Raw genomic sequence first — 18,725 nt, 5'->3', positions numbered from 1 at the left:
GATGGACAAACAAGCAAGCCAAAGCTCCACCCTATAAAGCAAAGATGGGCAACCTTTTTGCATGCGCGGGCCAGAAAAGGAATCATATTGCGGGTGCGGGCCGCAGCGATGCCAATGCAATAACAAGCGTGTAGGCAACTCAACGTATTTGCTCTGTGTGAATGTGTACAATTGTAAAATAAACTACAGTACCTGCTTGCTAAAACTTTAACCTTGTACAGGTTTGGTTAGGTTACTAACAATCAGGCCCCACCACATTTACAACACAGTCCAAAGACAGTTACACAATAATTTTGTCTTTGTACGTAACAATACCTATTTTTAGTTAGTAACAACTTTTAGCGTTTAGTGTAACTCTTTAGTATATAAAAGGAACTTAACGCATAAATTCCATTCGGCCGATGAAGAATCAAATACTAATGTTTGATGCCGGCCCGGGCCGGATACATGAAGCAGGCCGCTCAAAAGCTTTATGCAGGTCGTAGGTTGCCCACCCTTGCTATAAAGAATGGCAACGCATACTTCATCACAAAGCTTTAAATTGTTGTCATGCAGCAAATTTCAGTTAATCCAGATCTTCAATGAATAAAAAAAAAAACATTTGCCAGGGTTCCCGCACAATTTTCGTTTATAAATTCCATGACTTTTCCAAAACTTATCAAGAAAAAAACCTAAATTTCAAAGAGGCTTTGGGAAATGCATCCAATCTACCATACTTGCAACGAATATACAAAGTACAAACGTTACAGAATTTGTAATTCATATCTCCATCTGGCAATTTCAGGGTAAAACAGGCACCAAATTCCATACTTTTTTAAGGACTTTTGCAAAACTTTTCCAGGCCTTAAAAATACAAATTCCACAACTTTTCCAGGTTTTCCATACCCACGGGAACCTTGATTTGCCTAACTGTTGCATCTCCTGATCTGGATGTTATTCTGTGATGGCAAATGTGCACACCAAACAATGTTGTAAGTATGTGTTGGTTTACAAAAAAACTGCCTAATGTTGGTTCTTAGTTTTAAATATATGTCATGTTTATCGTCCAATGCATACTTAAGTGGAAACTTACTGTTATAAACTTATAATGTATTAGTTTTAATTGCATAATTATTCAGTATTTAATGATTTTAATTAGGTTAAATTATACTAATTAACCACTATCTAAATGACAGAAGGTTGGAAACAGATGACTAGATCTAAGTCTTCCATCATCTTACCATTGAATGTCCGAAAACAAAAAGTGGCAAATTAGGATATTTTTCCTTCATTATTGAACAATGTTGTTTCAAATCTCTCAGAAAAACTTGGTAATCAGCAATATCAAGGCGATAACCATCACTTTCTCCATGACAATCTAAAACCCAATTTTTTTACACAGATTAAACTAATGTGATTAAACTGGTCTTCTATTGTGATCTATCAAGAAACATTTTATTTTCTGTTACATAGGTTGTTTTGTGCGTTTAGTACAAAACAGTTTGGCTTAGTTGCCTCTTTCAAGCATGTCATGTGGTTAAGTTAACAATTAGATGTTGTGAATAAAATCTCAAAGATTTGCAAAAAGATGAACATAAACCATTATTATTAAGTGATACACCATTATTATTAGGTTGAAAAAATCATTTGGTTAGCTCAGGGGTCAGCAGACTACGGCCCGTGAGGTCATTTCATCCGGCCCGCGACCACATTTTTAGGTAGCCAAATTGTATTAATAACTTTGTAACATTGGAAGTTAATCTACTCCTTACAAAAGTTTTTCTGTGGGGATATTCAGAATTAATATTACCGCGTTTGACATTGAATTTTTTCCGGGTATGCCGTATTTTATGACGTCACAAAATGACGTCATATAATGCCAAATATTTTTTCTGCGGATGCATATGGTAAGAATGCATTAAAGTTGCAGTATATAAGCTTTACGCAACGTAATTCCACCGCCAGGCCCTTTTGCTACTGTTGCAATTTAACGACCTATTTGCCGAAATTACGGGTAGGCAAAACAATGTAGATAGAAAAGATTTAGTTCGACCGTCACCTAACATACTTTGCCGTGCGTCGCAAATTACTTTAATGTTTAACATTTATCTTCTCTGTAATAACTATAACAAAAATGCTTAGTTTTCACGCAACAAAGCGCACACACTTCTGGCCTAGCAATCACAATAATCCTTTTTGTTCGTTTTAACGTCGCCTGTTTCGTTTACAACGTGTCGCATATTTAACGCAGTGAGTTGTATGTGACGCATAATAAATTTTAAGTTCAGTGTACTTTGTTTCAACGATGTTCTGATCTGCCTGAAACTTCGACAACGGTAATTTTTGTAGGCAAAGTACCAACCATACGTTTATGACGTAACATTGGGTGTTTATTGTGTTTTTTTCGGTTGAAACTAGCCAGTTGTTGTTCTTGTGGTGTAGGCAGTTACAACAAAGATTGGGTTGTATTTTTATTATTTAGTTCACAAACGGTAAACTTTTTTATCACGTGGTTGTTGACAAAATACCCGGGGCAGCGGCGTTTCTACCATAGGACAGCGCCAATACCGTTGTTGTGCTATTTACCACTTTTTAATGTTTAAATTCCAATGTTTCTCGAATACGTTTCACAACTGTAATGAATGCGAACAATTTAATGGTTGTGAGACAATAATCTAGATTGAAATCATTTGCGTATGTTACGTATTAGTCGAAATAATTTTACAAAGCAACAACGCATGACTAACGTTGGTCCGATTCTCGGGTATGCGGCATACCCGAGTTTTTCGTCCGGGTATGCCACGCATACCCGGCATACCCGTGTTCGGCGCCTATGCGCGTTTCATAGGATTTTAACGCCCACGGTTGACCCAAAGCCAGTTTGTTACGTCACAGAAGTGTTAATTGTGCGCAAACAATTGCCTTCTTTTGTCACTTGTGGCGTAATATACAAGCATTGCTCGTAAGATGAGACTAATTACACAGTTTAACAGTCGCAAGACCAGATTTTGAATAGGATTGGAGAATGACCATAACTTGGCGCCCCTATAAAAATTGCCTTGTTGGGTAGGGCATAAGATATGCGGCCCGCGCGAATCATTGATATCACTCATCCGGCCCGCAGTGAAAAAAGTTTGGTGACCCCTGGGTTAGCTGAATACATTTGTCTTGACTGGACATTGAAATAGTTGGCTTTTTTATGGTAGTGTGGCCTTGAGGCTGGGATATAACTGTTTGCACGGGTAAACTACACAACACATTTTAGCATAAAAAGGATCTTTGAACACTACATTTTTAGGCAACCAAAATTTTAGGCTAAAACAGTTATATTTACATTTCGAATTAAAATTTATCCTAAATCAAAAAAAAGTACAGACAAATCCGGTTAATCGCATCATCGATTTGCCACGGGTATTTGATGCGATTAACCGGATTATGCGATAATCCGGTTGCTATGTAAACAGCACACGCCGTTAACGAAAGTGCTCATTTTCACTTCCCCAGCAAAACAAAGTTGCAGTGACGCTCAACTATGGCAACGGGGCAGTATTTTCTCTCTTTTGTTGCCGAGAATCGAAAAAAGTACTCTGAAGTCAAAACTAGATTTATTGCTCTCAGAACAATGCATGACGTCATGTTTCCTAACTGTCTTGGCTATGGTGCAATCGCCCAAGTGTGTTAAAGAAACAGTAGAAACGCACACACACACTCTTAGTTGGCGCGCACGCCACAGTTCGCTTGATTTGTGCTTTCTCTTGCAGTAAGGTTTATTTGAAAAGATATGTTACATCGCATCGTAGCCAAGGGGCCCAACATTTAAATTTGGAAACTTCCTTATGAAGACGGTTTATGACGTTTTAGCCTTGTTTTGGGTAGTTTCCCTTATAAATGTGCCAGGCGTCTCGCTTCATATACACGTAAAATGGCCTGTTGTTTCTAACCTATTTCGTTTTCTAGTTCAAACCAACGCGTTAAACGGCAAAGTGCTAGGTGCATATTTGTAAGCAGGCCCAAACCCGAAAGTACACGACCGAAACCGGGTCAAACTTACAACTTTGGCACATTCTACAGCGCCAAGGCGCTAAGGCGAGCTGCAGCAGTTTCTATTATAACCCGTTATACAATTGACAAAAAGAATAATTGATTTTAGCAAAACTTTAAAGACTCAGATTGTGGCGCTACTTTCTAGCTTACACAGCAAAACTGCAGCTGCAGGACTACCGTGACTGTCACGTTATCAACGTGTGATAGTTGCTTCAAAAATTTAAAGCAGCAACAAGTACTAGACTAGAGGATTAAATGCCTTTTTTAATCGGTGTTCTTCCTGATAAGTTGCGCAAGGTCACGAATAGAAGACATAAAATATGTCAGTCGTTGGCACGTTACCAATTACGTGAATCTAAACAACATCGTGTGATTACTTGCGATCTAACATTTTTTACAACCATTGCGTGTTTGGCGGGTCGTGAACAATATAACAGAATATAACATTTGTTTTACATTTAACATTGTTTAAATTTCAATACAGTTTAACACTTCGAATTTGGTGCAGTTCGCACTTAGCAAGAAATTACAATCAGCGTCCTTGCCGGAACACCAGTTTCGTAATTTTGACACGTTGAACTCTTCATTTAAATTTTAAACGCCTGTTATATCACTATTGGCGATTAGATAAGCCAATAAAAAAGGATGTGCACTGTGCACGGCTTTGAGATAACGACTCCTTGTTATCGCACAGCGGTAAACTGAACTCCGTTTTAATCTCCTAATGACTTTTCCAAAATATTTTATAGTCGAGACGTGTCATTTTCAACGTTGAAATTAGATGCGTTATTTGGTGTAGAATGCAAACATGCATCCACGTCTTTTAGTGTACATTACCTCCGGAGGATTTTACTATCATATCGTCGTTTTTATTCGAAAAACTCGGTCTGTTCGACTTTCACATAGAGATCATCATTCCGGTTAATCGCATATTTCGTTGAAAATCGATGCGAATATCCGGTTTATGCGATAAACCGGTATGCGATTAACCGGTATGCGATTAACCGGATTCGTCTGTATTATGAAACTATAAAGTTGTGCCATTTTTGCATAAAAATATCTGTAAAACAAATATACCCACAATGATCATTGCTAAACACAAGAAAACCAAGCTCTGTGAATTTTGGTGCCATAATGGAATATCTGCCACTGTGCTCTCCGAAGCCATGAATAATCAAGATAAGGGCTCTAAACAAATAAAATAATGTAACCGTTGTAAGGAGTATGTAATTTGTAAACCTCACTGTTATTCATAGCTACATACCTAGGTTCTCCAGCGGGTTTCCAGTATTTGCAAAAGATGTAGTCATTGGATGCATTTATAAAATGGTCCACCTCCGCAAATGTTTTCCCACTAAATGTTTTTCTTGCTGTCAATAATTTTAGTTAGAACTTGTAACTACTAGGTTTGCTAATTAAAAGTTTTTACCCTAAAGCTTTACAGTTCACACATAGTGACATGAAATAACAAAGTTAGGTTTGTTGATGTTATTATTCATAAACTTCGTAAGACGGTTCTATAGAACCGGTGCCAATCGGCTAAATCCCACCACTGCCCATAGCTCATTACTTCAAAACTTTACTATGCTCATTATTAATTGGGAAACTCACTGTCTAAATATCTGTCAAAAAATTCTTTGCCAAAAAGATAAAATCAACTCAACTTAAGTTGCAGTATTAATCTTAGACAACAACGTGTTGTCTTTTGGCACATGAAAATATGGTGGGGCCATTTTGTTATCATTAAAAGTTTTGCTTTCCACAAAGTTCTATTTTCCCATCAACAAAACTGTTTTTGTTGATGGTCCGTGTCGGTGATATAACTCATTGTTGCTAATCAAATTTTAATTCATAAAATGGTTAATATAATGTTACTTACCAGATGCATTGTCATTGACTGATATTTCGCTACTCATTTCCTATAGCAATCTCCACAGGCACAGATGCAAATATTAAGCACGACTGCTCTATGAACTTTGCACGCAACCGTGATTACAATTTTACGAAACTTCAAGGTGATCCTAAACATAGATATCAAAATGTGCACACTTTTAATCAAGGAAAATCTGCTCACACCCTACCTCACGGTAGACCCACATTTATCTATCTTTCGGAAGGTGGCGCAAAGAGCACTTTGTAACGTATTATTATTAAGTTTTATTTATTTGTGCTGATTTTATGGAATTTCCACCAATAAAATGTTTGGCCGTTGTTTACTAGCAACGAACCCTGGAATTTGAATGGCCCTTATGGCATCTTGTCCAACGGCCCAAATATTGTTTGTTCACTAACGGATTTTGTATTGACTGCAGCAACCGCCTTTTGATCCCCTGGTAACTACTTATTGTGTACTCATTTGTTCCCCTGGCACTACCCATTCCCTTGGTAACTAGCATAGGCTACTCACTGTGTTTAAAGCGTTTGCATTATTCAGATCGCGTTGGTTTCGTAAGCGCAGTTGTTGGAATGTTGATATGCTGGACGCTTAACTGGACAATAGCTTTTGAGCGTTGCTACCTACGCGTTGAGCGTGGGTAAGCATATATTTTAAATAACTGACGCTATATGTTCATATATGTTCAAATCTATTTGTACGTAGTAAGTTAGGCCGAGCATTCATTCTACTTTTTATTCGACATTTCTGTTCTACTGATTTAACTGATGTTCGTGGATCGCTCTGCGTAGAATCGAAATAAACAAAAACAACCAAACTTCTGGAGCGTTTAATATCCAATCCTGGACACGCAAGGTTGTGTAAGGCCTCAATCTTACAACTTTTCCTATTTTAAAACTTTTTTTCATCCTTGCCACCTCTTCCTCCACAGCACGCTGGGCCTTTGCAATCTCTTCCTCAGCAGCACGCCGGGCAGCTTCCTTGCCTTCTGCATCACGGCGCAGTCTTTCAGCTTCTTTAAAAGCTCGCCGCTGGTTTGCTACTTCCTGATCATGAGCAAGTCGTGCAATTTTACCTTCACGCGACTGCGGCGAATCTCACTTCGAATCGAACTCGTAGTTGAATTTCAAGTGGAGTGAACAGACAATCTGTCATTGGGAACATGGTGCCCGGTTCTGGCGTTGAAGATTTTTCCCTTTCCAGAGTTGCAAATCATTGCTGCACCCTTTCGTCAAAGTGCCCCCTCTTGCCCCTACGCAGTCCCTTCAGAAAAGTGGCCAGCTTCTTCGGAAAGCGTAACAGGTCACCTCTGCAATCTCTGTAATGACTGCAATGTACGTAACCAGAACACCGACAGACACCCTCAAATGAAATGCTTTAATCGGCGAATACGAGCAAACTCAGTCACGTAGCAATGCAGTGTTTTAACTGTGAGAAATGGCCTACAGAGGCAACTTAGTGAGTGGCAAAGCTGCAATAACATATCACACATGAATTATTACGTCACATCACATACGATTCACTCACCATCAATATGTACTTGCTGTTAACACGACTGTGCAGTTTACAGGCGATCGGATGTCACAACTGTAATATTTGCATTCAAAGTTGGATTAAAAAACATATGCAAGAAAGCTGTAATGCACATGTGATTCTGCAGAATCACACGACCGCCAATCGAATTTCAGTTAATACAATCGGATATTAATTTACAGTTTGCCACTATATTTCACAGCTGCAACAATATATAGACTAGGTTAGCTTACAAAACTACGACCGCAGCATTAAGGCCCGTTTACACTGTGCTTAGCGGCGCCTAACCTAACCTTACCTTGCGACCCCTTCCGTTTACACTACGATTTTCGGTGCGTACCTAAGTGTACTAAATAACATATGAGAACAGCGAAAGTGTCCGAAGCATGTTTTAACTGGTACCACTGTAAGTGTGTATACTTGTCAGACAAAGACTTCTCTATTCTAAAGGATGAGTCAGTAATTCCCTACATTTGTGTGTCGTGCCGCAAGGATGTTCATTATAATTACTGTGCCGCTATGATGAGATTGAACCAGGTATGTAATGATTACGGTGTTTCGTTAATGAAACAATGTAAGTCATAGGTCAACTAAAACTTCAAAGAATAATGTACATACAACTATGATTGTTTACATTGTTACGTCATAATCGACATTTGTTTTGCAAACCCCTCATTTTTTAAAAAAACTATAGCCTTGAACGTGCTTATCTGTCTACTAATAACTTGTTTGCATTTTTCTGGCATCCAGTCAAGACACAGAATTTCTACGAAAAGCAGCACATGTCGAAAATAAATTTCTGCCAACCAGCTATCAAATGCTAACTAGCTTCAACTTTGACTCCCTACAGGAAGATATCCGTGCCTCGGAGGTTCTCAACAACCACAATTTGCAGGAAAATTGGCTTCCATTTCAAACCACTGCTGATGGTAATTGTCTTTTTAATGCTGTTTCGATTTGTCTGTCCGGTTCAGAAAGTGTATCACAGGAGTTGCACGCGCGAACGTGTATTAATCTCATACTAAACAAAAGGTCGTATCAAAAACACGCGTCCTCGTATTCGTTTGATTTGGTGTCACCATCGTACGACGAAGCATGCATTGACTGTGCAAAAGTTGGGGGATTTTCACGTGTTTGGACCATTTTGGCATTTACCAGCGTTATCAAAAGGCCAATTAACTGTATTTATCCGCCATGCAATGGTCAACAAGACCAAGTAGTAGAAATCCTTAATCGCATCATTGCAGCTGATGATTTTGATGATTGCGACCCCATTAACATAATGTGGTCAAGAGTGGGGCCTTCAAAAACTCCTGTTTGGACTCCAAATCATTTTGTTGCTGTGATTCCAAGAAAGGTGTCTCACTCGTCTCCACAAATATCTTCCGCCGAGTTAAGTGATACTTTACAGGAGTCGATGGTTTGCGAAGATATTCAATCTTCAGATTCATACAGTTGTGAAGAAACGCCCGAAGAAAATGACAAATCTGGGTCCCAAAGGGGGGTATTGGAATACGAGACATTTTTACCAACGCGTCAGTTTGTAGCAAAACTTGCAACCTTTTCCGATACCCCGTTGGAAGAAATCCCAGCGAGAGCGAAAGAAAGCGTGTTTTTTATAGTCAACAACAATACAAATGTCAACCGAATAAAGGCAGGGATTAACAAACAGTTTCACGATGATTGTGGAATATGGTGTAGCTTACGATACAGTAGAATTATTTATTGGAAGAACGGCGAGAATCTGGTGGAAATAAGAATATTTCAAAAACAATACAGTGTTAGAAATCCCTGAAAGGGCACCTACAATATTTTGGAACCACAGCCCAATGAAAACGAAATTATAATACTTGGTAGCTATTATGCCAAATTAGCAAATGACACGTCCTACAGAAGAAAAATATGCTGGTTGGAAAAGTACTTGGATCAAGAATTCGAAACAGTTTTTATAGCAGAATACATAGGAAAGCATCCAGGGCATACACATCACGGCAATTCAAATTAAATAAAAAAATGTTTACGTAAGAACTCGCCCTGATGTTTTAAACAAAATTGGAGATTGTTTGTCAAAGGGTCAGGGTGCCAAGGACCTTTATGACGAATTGCAACAGTCTGATAATTTGATTGATGGCGTGAGAAATTTGGAGCAGCTCCACAGAAAAAAATACAACGACCAGAAAACAAAAACATCTCCGGCATCACACGCAAAAAATTACGCTGACGATATTCTAAAGGTCATCAGCATGACAGCCACCCATGAGTTCGTCCGTAAAGTGTCACACGGCAAAGACACGCCCACCAGCATTCATTTATATTTGGATGAACAAATACTTGATTTGCGACGATTTTGCCTTACTGGCAAGACGGTTTTGGGAGCAGACAAAACGTTTAACTTGGGTCCCATTTTCGTCACTGTTACGATATTTAAGCATTTGGGTGTTGTGCGGACTAAAACTGGAGGACATCCAATTTTCTTTGGGCCCTTGTTTTTATACAACAAGTCAGACTATCAAGCGTTCTTTGACTTTTTTGGAAATTTAAGTGTGGTTTTAGATGATGATTTTGACAACCTAATTTTTGGTTCGGACGACGAGAAAGCTATGCATAAAGCAGCAACTCGTGCCTTTTCGGGCTGTAATCATGTTTTATGCAATGAACGTCTAAAGGATGACGTGACGCGATTCTTTCGCGATAAAGTGGGCGCTGAAGAAAAACGTCGCAACAGTTTGTTACAAATGTACGGCGACCTGATCAAATCCACCACTGAGGATGAATTTGACGTTAAATGTGCAGAAATTCTCGAAACATGCAATGATCAACCTTTGGCCAGGCCATATTTAGTAAGATTTTTAGAAACAGCAAAAGAAAAGCAATGGAGAAAAATACCACTAATTGGAAACATTTGGACAAACAACAACAGCGAATCCCTTAATCATGTCCTCAAATGCAAATCAGGCTGGAAACAACAAAAGATCCCCAAAATCATCGATCAGATCTATGGCGTGGTGAAAGTTCAGTATAAAGAAATAACAAAAGCGATGGTTAACCTTGGACCCTTTCATCTGGCGCCAGGTTATGGGCATTTTGCTATTCCGATCAATGAATGGTCTAAGAAGTCCGATTCGGAGAAGCTTCAATATTTGCTTAATTTTTCAAAATTTAGACTGAATAAAACAAAACAAACACCCCGAAAACACCAATCGTCCACTGATAATTCCCTTCTTACACGTCTGCCCTCGGTGGGTGCAGGGCAAAAGCGAGGTCAAAAAGATAGGAAAAGAAAACATCGCACCAAAAAAAATGAAGCACTAAAGAAAAATGCTTGCATATAACCAGATGTGTTTGTGTGATTTTCGTTTTTTAATTCGTAACTTAATATTTGTTTGCATCAGCTTATCTTAAATGCATGGGGGGTTATTTTACAAAACAAAAATCGTTCATATAAATGGTGCCGTAAAATGCAAATCGCACTAGACGAAAAAGGCAGTCAGCGGTCCATGTGAATGTGAGTATTTATTTCGATATAAATGTGTACCAAGTAATACGAAGTTCCAAGTGGTATAAACGTGCACCAAGCGATATACAGGTGCACCTAGTTGTGTAAACGTGCACCAAGCGATATAAAGGTGCACCAAGCGATATAAAGGTACACCAAGCGATATAATGGTGCACCAAGCGATATAAAAGTGCACCAAGCTATGTGAAGGCGCACCAAGCAATATAAAGGTGCACCTAGTTGTATAAACGTGCACCAAGCGATATAAAGGTGCACCAAGTGATATAAAGCTGCACCAAGCGATGTGAAGGCGCACCAAGCGATATAAAGGTGCACCAAGTGATATAAAGCTGCACCAAGCGATGTAAACATGCACCAAACGATATAAAGGTGCACCTAGTTGTATAAACGTGCACCAAGCGATATAAAGGTGCACCAAGTGATATAAAGCTGCACCAAGCGATATAAAGGGGCACCAAGCGATGTGAAGGCGCCCCAAGCGATATAAAGGTGCACCTAGTTGTATAAACGTGCACCAAGCGATATAAAGGTGCATCAAGTGATATAAAGCTGCACCAAGCGATATAATGGTGCACCAAGCGATGTGAAGGCGCACCAAGCGATATAAAGGTGCAGCAAGCAAAATAAAGGTGCACCTAGTTGTATAAACGTGCACCAAGCGATATAAAGCTGCACCAAGCGATATGAAGGCGCAGCAAGCGATATAAAGCTGCACCAAGCGGGATAAAGGTGCACCAAGCTATATAAAGGTGCACCAAGTGATATATAGGTGCACCAAGCGATCCTGTATATTTTAGATCAGTGGTTCTCAAAGTATGGGTCGCGCAGGGTCACAAAATGGGTCGCGCTGTGGTGATTCAATTCTGCCCGAACTTTTTTCATTTCAATTTTCAAGTATTTTCAATTCTCAATCATGACTGAATTATTGTATCATAGGCATTTTATGTGGCTTTATCTTAGTAATCTTGGAGTATTGCAGCATAAGTAAGTGATTTTCTGAGAGTTTTGATAGCACCGTAGCCAAATACAGCCTCACTCGACAACGCTATACACCAAAATGAACCAATCATTATAACATACAGACAACAGCCCAACTTTCTATTACGCACACGGCGATTGTAACACGTTAGCACGGGGAATGATAGGAGGTTAATCATGCGAAACTGAACTTGGAAAGTAACAGTTAGCGTTTAAGGATGATAACTATTGATACAAAAATAAAAAATACATTTTTGTTGTTTGAGGCTTGGGTCGCAAGATGTTCATAAAGCTCAGATTTGGGTCGCGGTCAAAAAAGTTTGAGAACCACTGTTTTAGATACACCCTTCAGTTAAGTTTATTAGGCTAAGCTCACTACTCTTAGTATCCTTGAAATATTATGCACATATATCAGGGATCTCCAACCTTTACCACTCTAAAAAACATTCGGACCAATTTTACACAGAAAAAAAGTAACAACGGGAGCCACAATAACCTTTTTAAATTTGAAATAAAATGCCACTGAAAAAAACGTTTTTATGTCTCACGACATTTCGACTTTTCGTTAGTTAGTTCCTTGCATATTAGGTACACAGTTAAAGGAAATGAAATTCCCCACGTTCCCACGTAGAATCGAATGCTGTGTTTTCTTGAAACGCGGATTTTTATTTGTGTATATTTAACGCGTACCATTAGACAATTAGTAACAAACAGGTACTGTTACGCGCGCACACACAATGCAAAACGAAATAGTAATTTTGTGCGTTAACTTGCGCGCCGCCAGTTTACCTCTTTACGTTATGGTGCGCCGTTGTCGAATAAATTAAGTTGCAGCAAGATAGCTAACCTGCAACGAAACCAGTGGCGTAGGCAGCCACAAATTTTGGGAGGGGCCAAATAATTTGTTGTCTAATACAACTTTTTGCTAACGCTCGGCGTGCTTTTACCAAACACGCGACTTGCCTTATAACTGTGGTTCGACGGGACAGCCAAACGCTTTATTGATTTATTCCATGTCTGCATCAACCCAAAAAGCATGGATTTCGGCTTACAACTTGGTGACAAAAGTCATTTTTGGTAATTTATATATTACTTTGATAGTTGAGAGACGAAACCACAATGATGAGGGACGAAACTACACTAAATTAAAGTTTGTCAATATACAACTTTGAAAATTTGGAAGGGGCCATGGCCCCTTTGGCCCCTCCCTGGCTACGCCACTGAACGAAACATAGCTAAGTTGCCGCAAATTAAGTTATCTTGCGGCAACTTAGTTAACTTGCAACGATAAGTTGCCGCAAGATAGCTAACTTGCAACGCTAAGTTGCGGCAAGTTAGCTAACTTGCAACGCTAAGTTGCGGCAACTTAGCTAACTTGCGGCAACTTAGCTAACTTGCGGCAACTTAGCTATCTTGCAAGTTTTTTGTTTGTTTTTAAAACGGCCTCAAGGCGCCGTTGTCGAAAAAATTAAGTTGCGGCAACATAATTTATTCGACAACGGCGCCCCATATTACGTTGTATGGCATAGACGCGGTTGTAACTACTAGAAACTTTCTCTGTTGGTACATTAATTTCATAATATATATTTTTTTTCTTAAATTCCTGACTTTTAAGTACATTTTAACATTTCGCCCTGACGCAGATTTAAACACGAAATTCCCTGACATGTCAGGGAAAATCCTGACGTATGGCAACCCTAGCAGTGGCGGCTCGTGCCTAAAATTTGTGGGGGTGTTGCTTCAAATTTTAGCCTTTATTGAACAAATATTAGTTGACAATACAAATCTTAATCGGCAACTCCATTGTGACGTAATGTTTGTTACGCAATATTGTACACAAGTGTAAACCGCAGACGGTATCATTGGGGAATTTTGTTTACTTGCACAGCGACGGACCAAACTTAAAAACATGCAGGAAAAAAGTGGCACAAAACACACGTGACACAGACTCGAAACGAAGCGGTTGTAAATACGGTAAAACACAACAACAGTACATAGAAAAAAATATTAATAAATGAGTCGAAAAAGATCGAAGTATATTAGTTGGACAACATTAAAGTAAAACTGGTTATAACAATGACTACTAGCTAACACACTTGCTATTCAGTCATTAATATGGTCATGTATCATTTAGGTAACTTATAGCCACAGTCAGCATTTTCAACATATTCTATGACACTTCACAGATTATAATTGCCACAAAAAAACTAGTCATAAAGCTTTTAATTTGTATCATAACTGATAAATTTAACGACCACATTACATTTGTGTCAGAACTTGTTTATTTTGTTCAACATCTTTACTTAATTTTTGTGTACAACTATTAATTGTTTTTAAGGCTCTTAACAGCTATACTTGTTGCTTTATTTGGTGGCAAGTAGCTTATAATTCCTTTTTTTGAAGTGCAAAAGTCTCCAAGCTTTGAAAATTACAACACTCTCACTTAAATTTAAAACATATTATTGAACCTTGTGCTTCTATTTTACAACTTAAATCAGGGGTGGGCAAACTTTTCAGTGCAAGGGCCGCATTCAAAAGTTCTTAATCTCAGGGGGCCGCATAGTATTTTACCAACGGCCCCCAATTGCTTGCTTGTTTTTTTTATATAACTGGTGTAAAGAATTAGGTTTGTATCCTATATATACCATTTAAAGCCGCCTAAAATGCTCAGATCAAAAATTTCTCACTTGACGCATAAGTTTAGCTAAACGGAGCTAACTGTTTATGACGTCATAATCTGTCTTGTGACGATTGCGGTGCCTGTTCTTTCGCATTGTTTGCACACAATAAGCGGATAAAAAGCCTGGCGCAATTGGTTACTATGCTGGTAATCTTTTTCTCCAGTCTTACGAAATCTGTTTTTAGCAGTTTCAAAATCAAATTATTTGGCAAAATAATTTAGTTACGTCACCGCCGCCAGCACGTGTATTTTTTGACATACATGGTCACCGCCTCACAAACTCGTCTCCGCGGCCGCATGTAGCCGTACGGCCGCAAGTTGTGCACCCCTGATTTTGCCCAAAGTATTAACGGAGTATATTTTCACCTATGTGCAAATACGTTTGTTGTCACTGAAATTATTGGACAAATATTGGTTGAAACGCCACAATTGCAAATGTTTCAAAATAAACAAGCATTTGTTGCAACATAGGCTACACCACGTCTTTTTGTCAAGAAATTATTGCGCCAACATTAATGTGTTAACGATTCTAAAGCCGTGTTTAATGTCCGTTTGCAAAGTATTGCAACGACCTAAACTTGATCCAATGTGAACAAAGTTTTGGCGTCAACAGTGCAAAATGGGCTGTTTGAAAACGTGAATCGCTTTTACTTTTATTTACCTTTATCGAACAAAGAAATTTTGTCAAGTGACGATTTGCAAAATAATGTGGCAGACACAACCGGCTATAAAGCACGTAAAAAGTGTCTGTGTTTAGTTCCAAAGTATGGTACGGGTACAGATACTGCACATGGTATAGGTATCGGCAAGTCGCAACCCCGGTATTTTTTAAAACTCGTCGGCTGTGCTCATAATACTATTCAGCGTTACTAACATTCTCTTTAAAATTCACTAACATTTGGCGGGCCGCATGAACTCCTTTGCCGGGCCGCATGCGGCCCGCGGGCCGTAGTTTGCCCACCCCTGACTTAAATGAATCATAAAGTTCTAGTTTGAGCAAAATAATGGATAGCTTCTTCCTTGATTTCCAAAAGACAACTAAGAAACTGTTTTTTTTTCTTCTATTTAGTGCTATCACTGCAAGTGCAAGTCTTTTTGGAAATAATGGTGTTCCTTACAAAAGTTTGCATCCTTTTTAGTGTTGACAAGAATCGTTTTGCCTTTGAGAGACTCATGGAAATTGCTGGCTAACTGGCTTTTCTTTTTATAAGTTTCAGTAACTTTTCTAACAACAGGATATGCTTGGTGGAGAATCGTTTTGCCTTTGAGAGACTCATGGAAATTGCTGGCTAACTGGCTTTTCTTTTTATAAGTTTCAGTAACTTTTCTAACAACAGGATATGCTTGGTGGTAACTACTATCTCCCCTGTAGAATGTTCATTCTTGAGAAACATTTCCTGTGAAGCAATTTAGCAGCTACTGTTTAGAGAAACAGTACATGTCCAGTATATCAATACACAAGATTGCAAATACTGTCCACATGGTGTGTTAAGAAGTGACTTTTCAAACGGTTAGATGACCTTTTTTTCTTTTTCAAGGTGGTAGATACACTTTTTTGGGTAGATACACTTTTTTTTCACCCTTTTTAATTCAATGATCACTGCAAAAACTAAAGCCCACTTACAGTCATCTTAAAAAAAACACGACTAACCTTCAAAGAATAAATTAAAAGATGACAAAATAATTATTTAACTGTACTCACTGTCGAAAGAATATAGCAAACGGGTTTGGTTTTGTAGCACAGTAAACCCGGAACAGACAACACTGAACTACAGGCCGGTTCACACGCTGCGTGATTGGTGGAGCTGCGCGAGCCAAAGTCTATATAAAACACAAGTTGACCAACCTATTGTTACGCAATAAAGCCAATGGAGCCATTTTGTGTCCAAAATGACACAGCACGGAAAGAAAAATAACACATAAATTGTCTGATTTTTACAAACTGGATAGCTTAGACGCAAATTTAATTCGCCAAATTGAATAAAAATTTGGGGTTCTAACATTTCAACGCAATATCAAAAGCTAAATTGATGTTTTTCATATAATTTTGGCCGCCAAATTTTCATGTAAACTTTAAATATTTGCATTCAGCGAGCATTATGACACTCAAATGTTAGAACCCAAAAGTTTTATTTGATTTTGCCTATCAAATTGGCGTTAAAGCCCACCAGTTTGTAAAAATCAGACATTTTATGTGTTTTTCCCTATATCTGCTGTATTAATTTGGACACAAAATGGCGTCCATGCGGCTATTTCGCGTAACAATGGGTTGGACTACTTGTGTTTTATATATACTTTGGCGCGAGCCGCAGCACCCTGTCGCCTATTTCGCCCAGCTTGTAGCTTTTCCAACTGCGCATGCGCACAAGTGCAAAACGTCATGAAACGTCACGATTAGTCATGAAACTGGAGCTGCAGTTCCACCATAGATAACATATTAATGCCATAATTTTTTTTTTAATGAAAAAAATGCCGATCAAGGCGGAAATTTTACTTATAAAATTATACTTTGGAATAAAAAATAAGTATCATGAAAGTTATCTGTAATGTTGTGGTGGGAATATTAAGTAAAAATATCTGGGGGGTGCTGCAGCTCCGCAGCACCCTAGCACGAGCCGCCCCTGAACCCTAGTGCAGACAAAAATCCGGAGATTAAATTCTCAGAGGATAGGGTGTATTAGTTCTTGTTTTCTTCTGAAACTGCTGCCCGCTGCTACCTTGTGTCAACGTCAAAGTTCTCATGAAGGCTTCAAAAAAGATCACTCTGCTAGTCTGCCCACACATTTTATGGCACGTCTTATTTGTACTTGCATACACCAAATGGCACAAAATAAACATTATGACATGTTACTTCACCTTATGCGACGATTGCATTATTGTGTATACATGTTCAACAAAGCAAAAAGTACTATGGTGGAAACAAGTATTACAGATGTTAAATATTAAATCTATTGTAAGTACACAAAACACAAAATAAGTTAGAAAATATATATTATTATTGTGTAATGAAACCAAGGCAGTGAATAAACTGTAGATAAATATTTCTATTGAGTGCAAAAGTGGTTTTGATGGCAAAACATTATGATAATTCTATTGCATATTTGAAAATATTTCCATCCCAGTTTGGAAACCTTTCTGTTAGAAAAAAAAACTACATGATTTACTACTGAATAAAAAAGTGATATTTGACGCTGAGGTATAAAATTAGTATGTACACAACAGAATGCTAAACAATATGAAACAAAACTACATTACAGCATTATAACATTATACAGGTGGATTATAACAGGTAAAGTAGGAGGTTGTTTTTGAGTAGCACATAAAACTGGTTGCAACCAGTGGTGGGATTTAATTTTTTTGTCAGCCGGTTCTATCACAGAAGTCAAATGTTTCAGCAGGTTCTGTTACAAAAAGTCCATTGACAGTAACCAGTAATGGTAACCGGTTCGCTGATCTCATAAAATTTGGTGAGACGGTTCTATAGAACCGGTGCGAACCGGCTGAATCCCACCAATGGTTGCAACTATAGTGACATGCAGAGTCTTGAATAGGATCATGCTATGCAATAAACATTTTAACATTTGGGTAAGCGTTCTTTCAGCCAATCAGCAATGCATGAGGCATATTCTGAAGATGTAGGTTCAATGTCATGAACCAATTCATGGTAGCCACCAGGGAATATCTAAAAATAGCATAAATTATAAATATAACACAAGTGTTCGTTTAAAAAAAAGTTCAAGAAACCTTTATTGTCTTGTCAGTGCTCTTTGCAAGTTCGTGCAACATTTTTGAACCAGAAACATCACACATGCCATCATGATCGCCATGAAGGACAAAAAATGAAAAGGTAATTTCTGGCAATATTTTTTGTGTTTCATCAGATAGTTCAAAGATGCTTATTGCTGTTCGCAACAGTACTTTATTATGATACACAAGTGGATCTGTGTCGTACTTTTTCACCTGTCACAACAGCAGTAAACATTTAGTAAATAGTAAGTGCTGACTGCTATACTTTGTGTGGTGAATCAGTTTTAACACAAAAACAATTTTAACAAAAAGCAAGCCTAAAACTAACTAGAAGGGTGGCTTAGCACATACTG

The 18,725-nt window shown here is 38.4% G+C and overlaps 2 protein-coding genes and 1 long non-coding RNA gene across 3 annotated transcripts; 1 reads left to right on the top strand and 2 right to left on the bottom strand.

Moving 5' to 3' along the window:
- Positions 1-40: 40 nt before the first annotated feature.
- Positions 41-6,052, bottom strand: LOC145208506 (monoglyceride lipase-like). The gene is made up of 5 exons (XM_080078948.1): positions 5,903-6,052; positions 5,288-5,393; positions 5,105-5,211; positions 1,221-1,357; positions 41-938 (listed from the first exon to the last, which is right to left on the bottom strand). The coding sequence occupies exons 1-5, from the start codon at positions 5,937-5,939 to the stop codon at positions 906-908; spliced, it is 420 nt and encodes a 139-aa protein (XP_079935074.1). The 5' UTR covers positions 5,940-6,052; the 3' UTR covers positions 41-905.
- Positions 6,053-9,247: 3,195 nt separating this feature from the next.
- Positions 9,248-10,782, top strand: LOC145208504 (uncharacterized). The gene has a single exon (XM_080078947.1). It carries the CDS (start codon positions 9,694-9,696, stop codon positions 10,780-10,782), a length of 1,089 nt encoding a protein of 362 aa, XP_079935073.1. The 5' UTR covers positions 9,248-9,693.
- Positions 10,783-17,396: 6,614 nt separating this feature from the next.
- Positions 17,397-18,716, bottom strand: LOC145208505 (uncharacterized). The gene is made up of 2 exons (XR_013854772.1): positions 18,370-18,716; positions 17,397-18,307 (listed from the first exon to the last, which is right to left on the bottom strand). It is a non-coding gene; the product is annotated as an uncharacterized LOC145208505 (long non-coding RNA).
- Positions 18,717-18,725: the final 9 nt, after the last annotated feature.

Source organism: Phallusia mammillata, unplaced genomic scaffold (assembly GCF_965637545.1).
Source record: "Phallusia mammillata unplaced genomic scaffold, kaPhaMamm4.hap1.1 HAP1_SCAFFOLD_291, whole genome shotgun sequence".
Lineage (NCBI taxonomy): Eukaryota > Metazoa > Chordata > Ascidiacea > Phlebobranchia > Ascidiidae > Phallusia > Phallusia mammillata.
The sequence above is the reverse complement of the archived record's forward strand: the minus strand, read 5'-3'. Positions and strand labels throughout refer to the sequence as shown.

What these genes read in the sequence shown, in the direction of transcription:
- LOC145208504 (XM_080078947.1), top strand. Translation starts at nt 9,694, where the DNA reads ATGACAGCCACCCATGAGTTCGTCCGTAAAGTGTCACACGGCAAAGAC.
- LOC145208506 (XM_080078948.1), bottom strand. Translation starts at nt 5,939, where the DNA reads ATGAGTAGCGAAATATCAGTCAATGACAATGCATCTG. An exon ending in AAACCCGCTGGAGAACCTAG is followed by an intron (nt 5,212 to 5,287) that starts GTATGTAGCTAT and finishes TTATTTGTTTAG; the next exon opens with AGCCCTTATCTTGATTATTC. An exon ending in TGTGTTTAGCAATGATCATT is followed by an intron (nt 1,358 to 5,104) that starts GTGGGTATATTT and finishes ATTGGGTTTTAG; the next exon opens with ATTGTCATGGAGAAAGTGAT.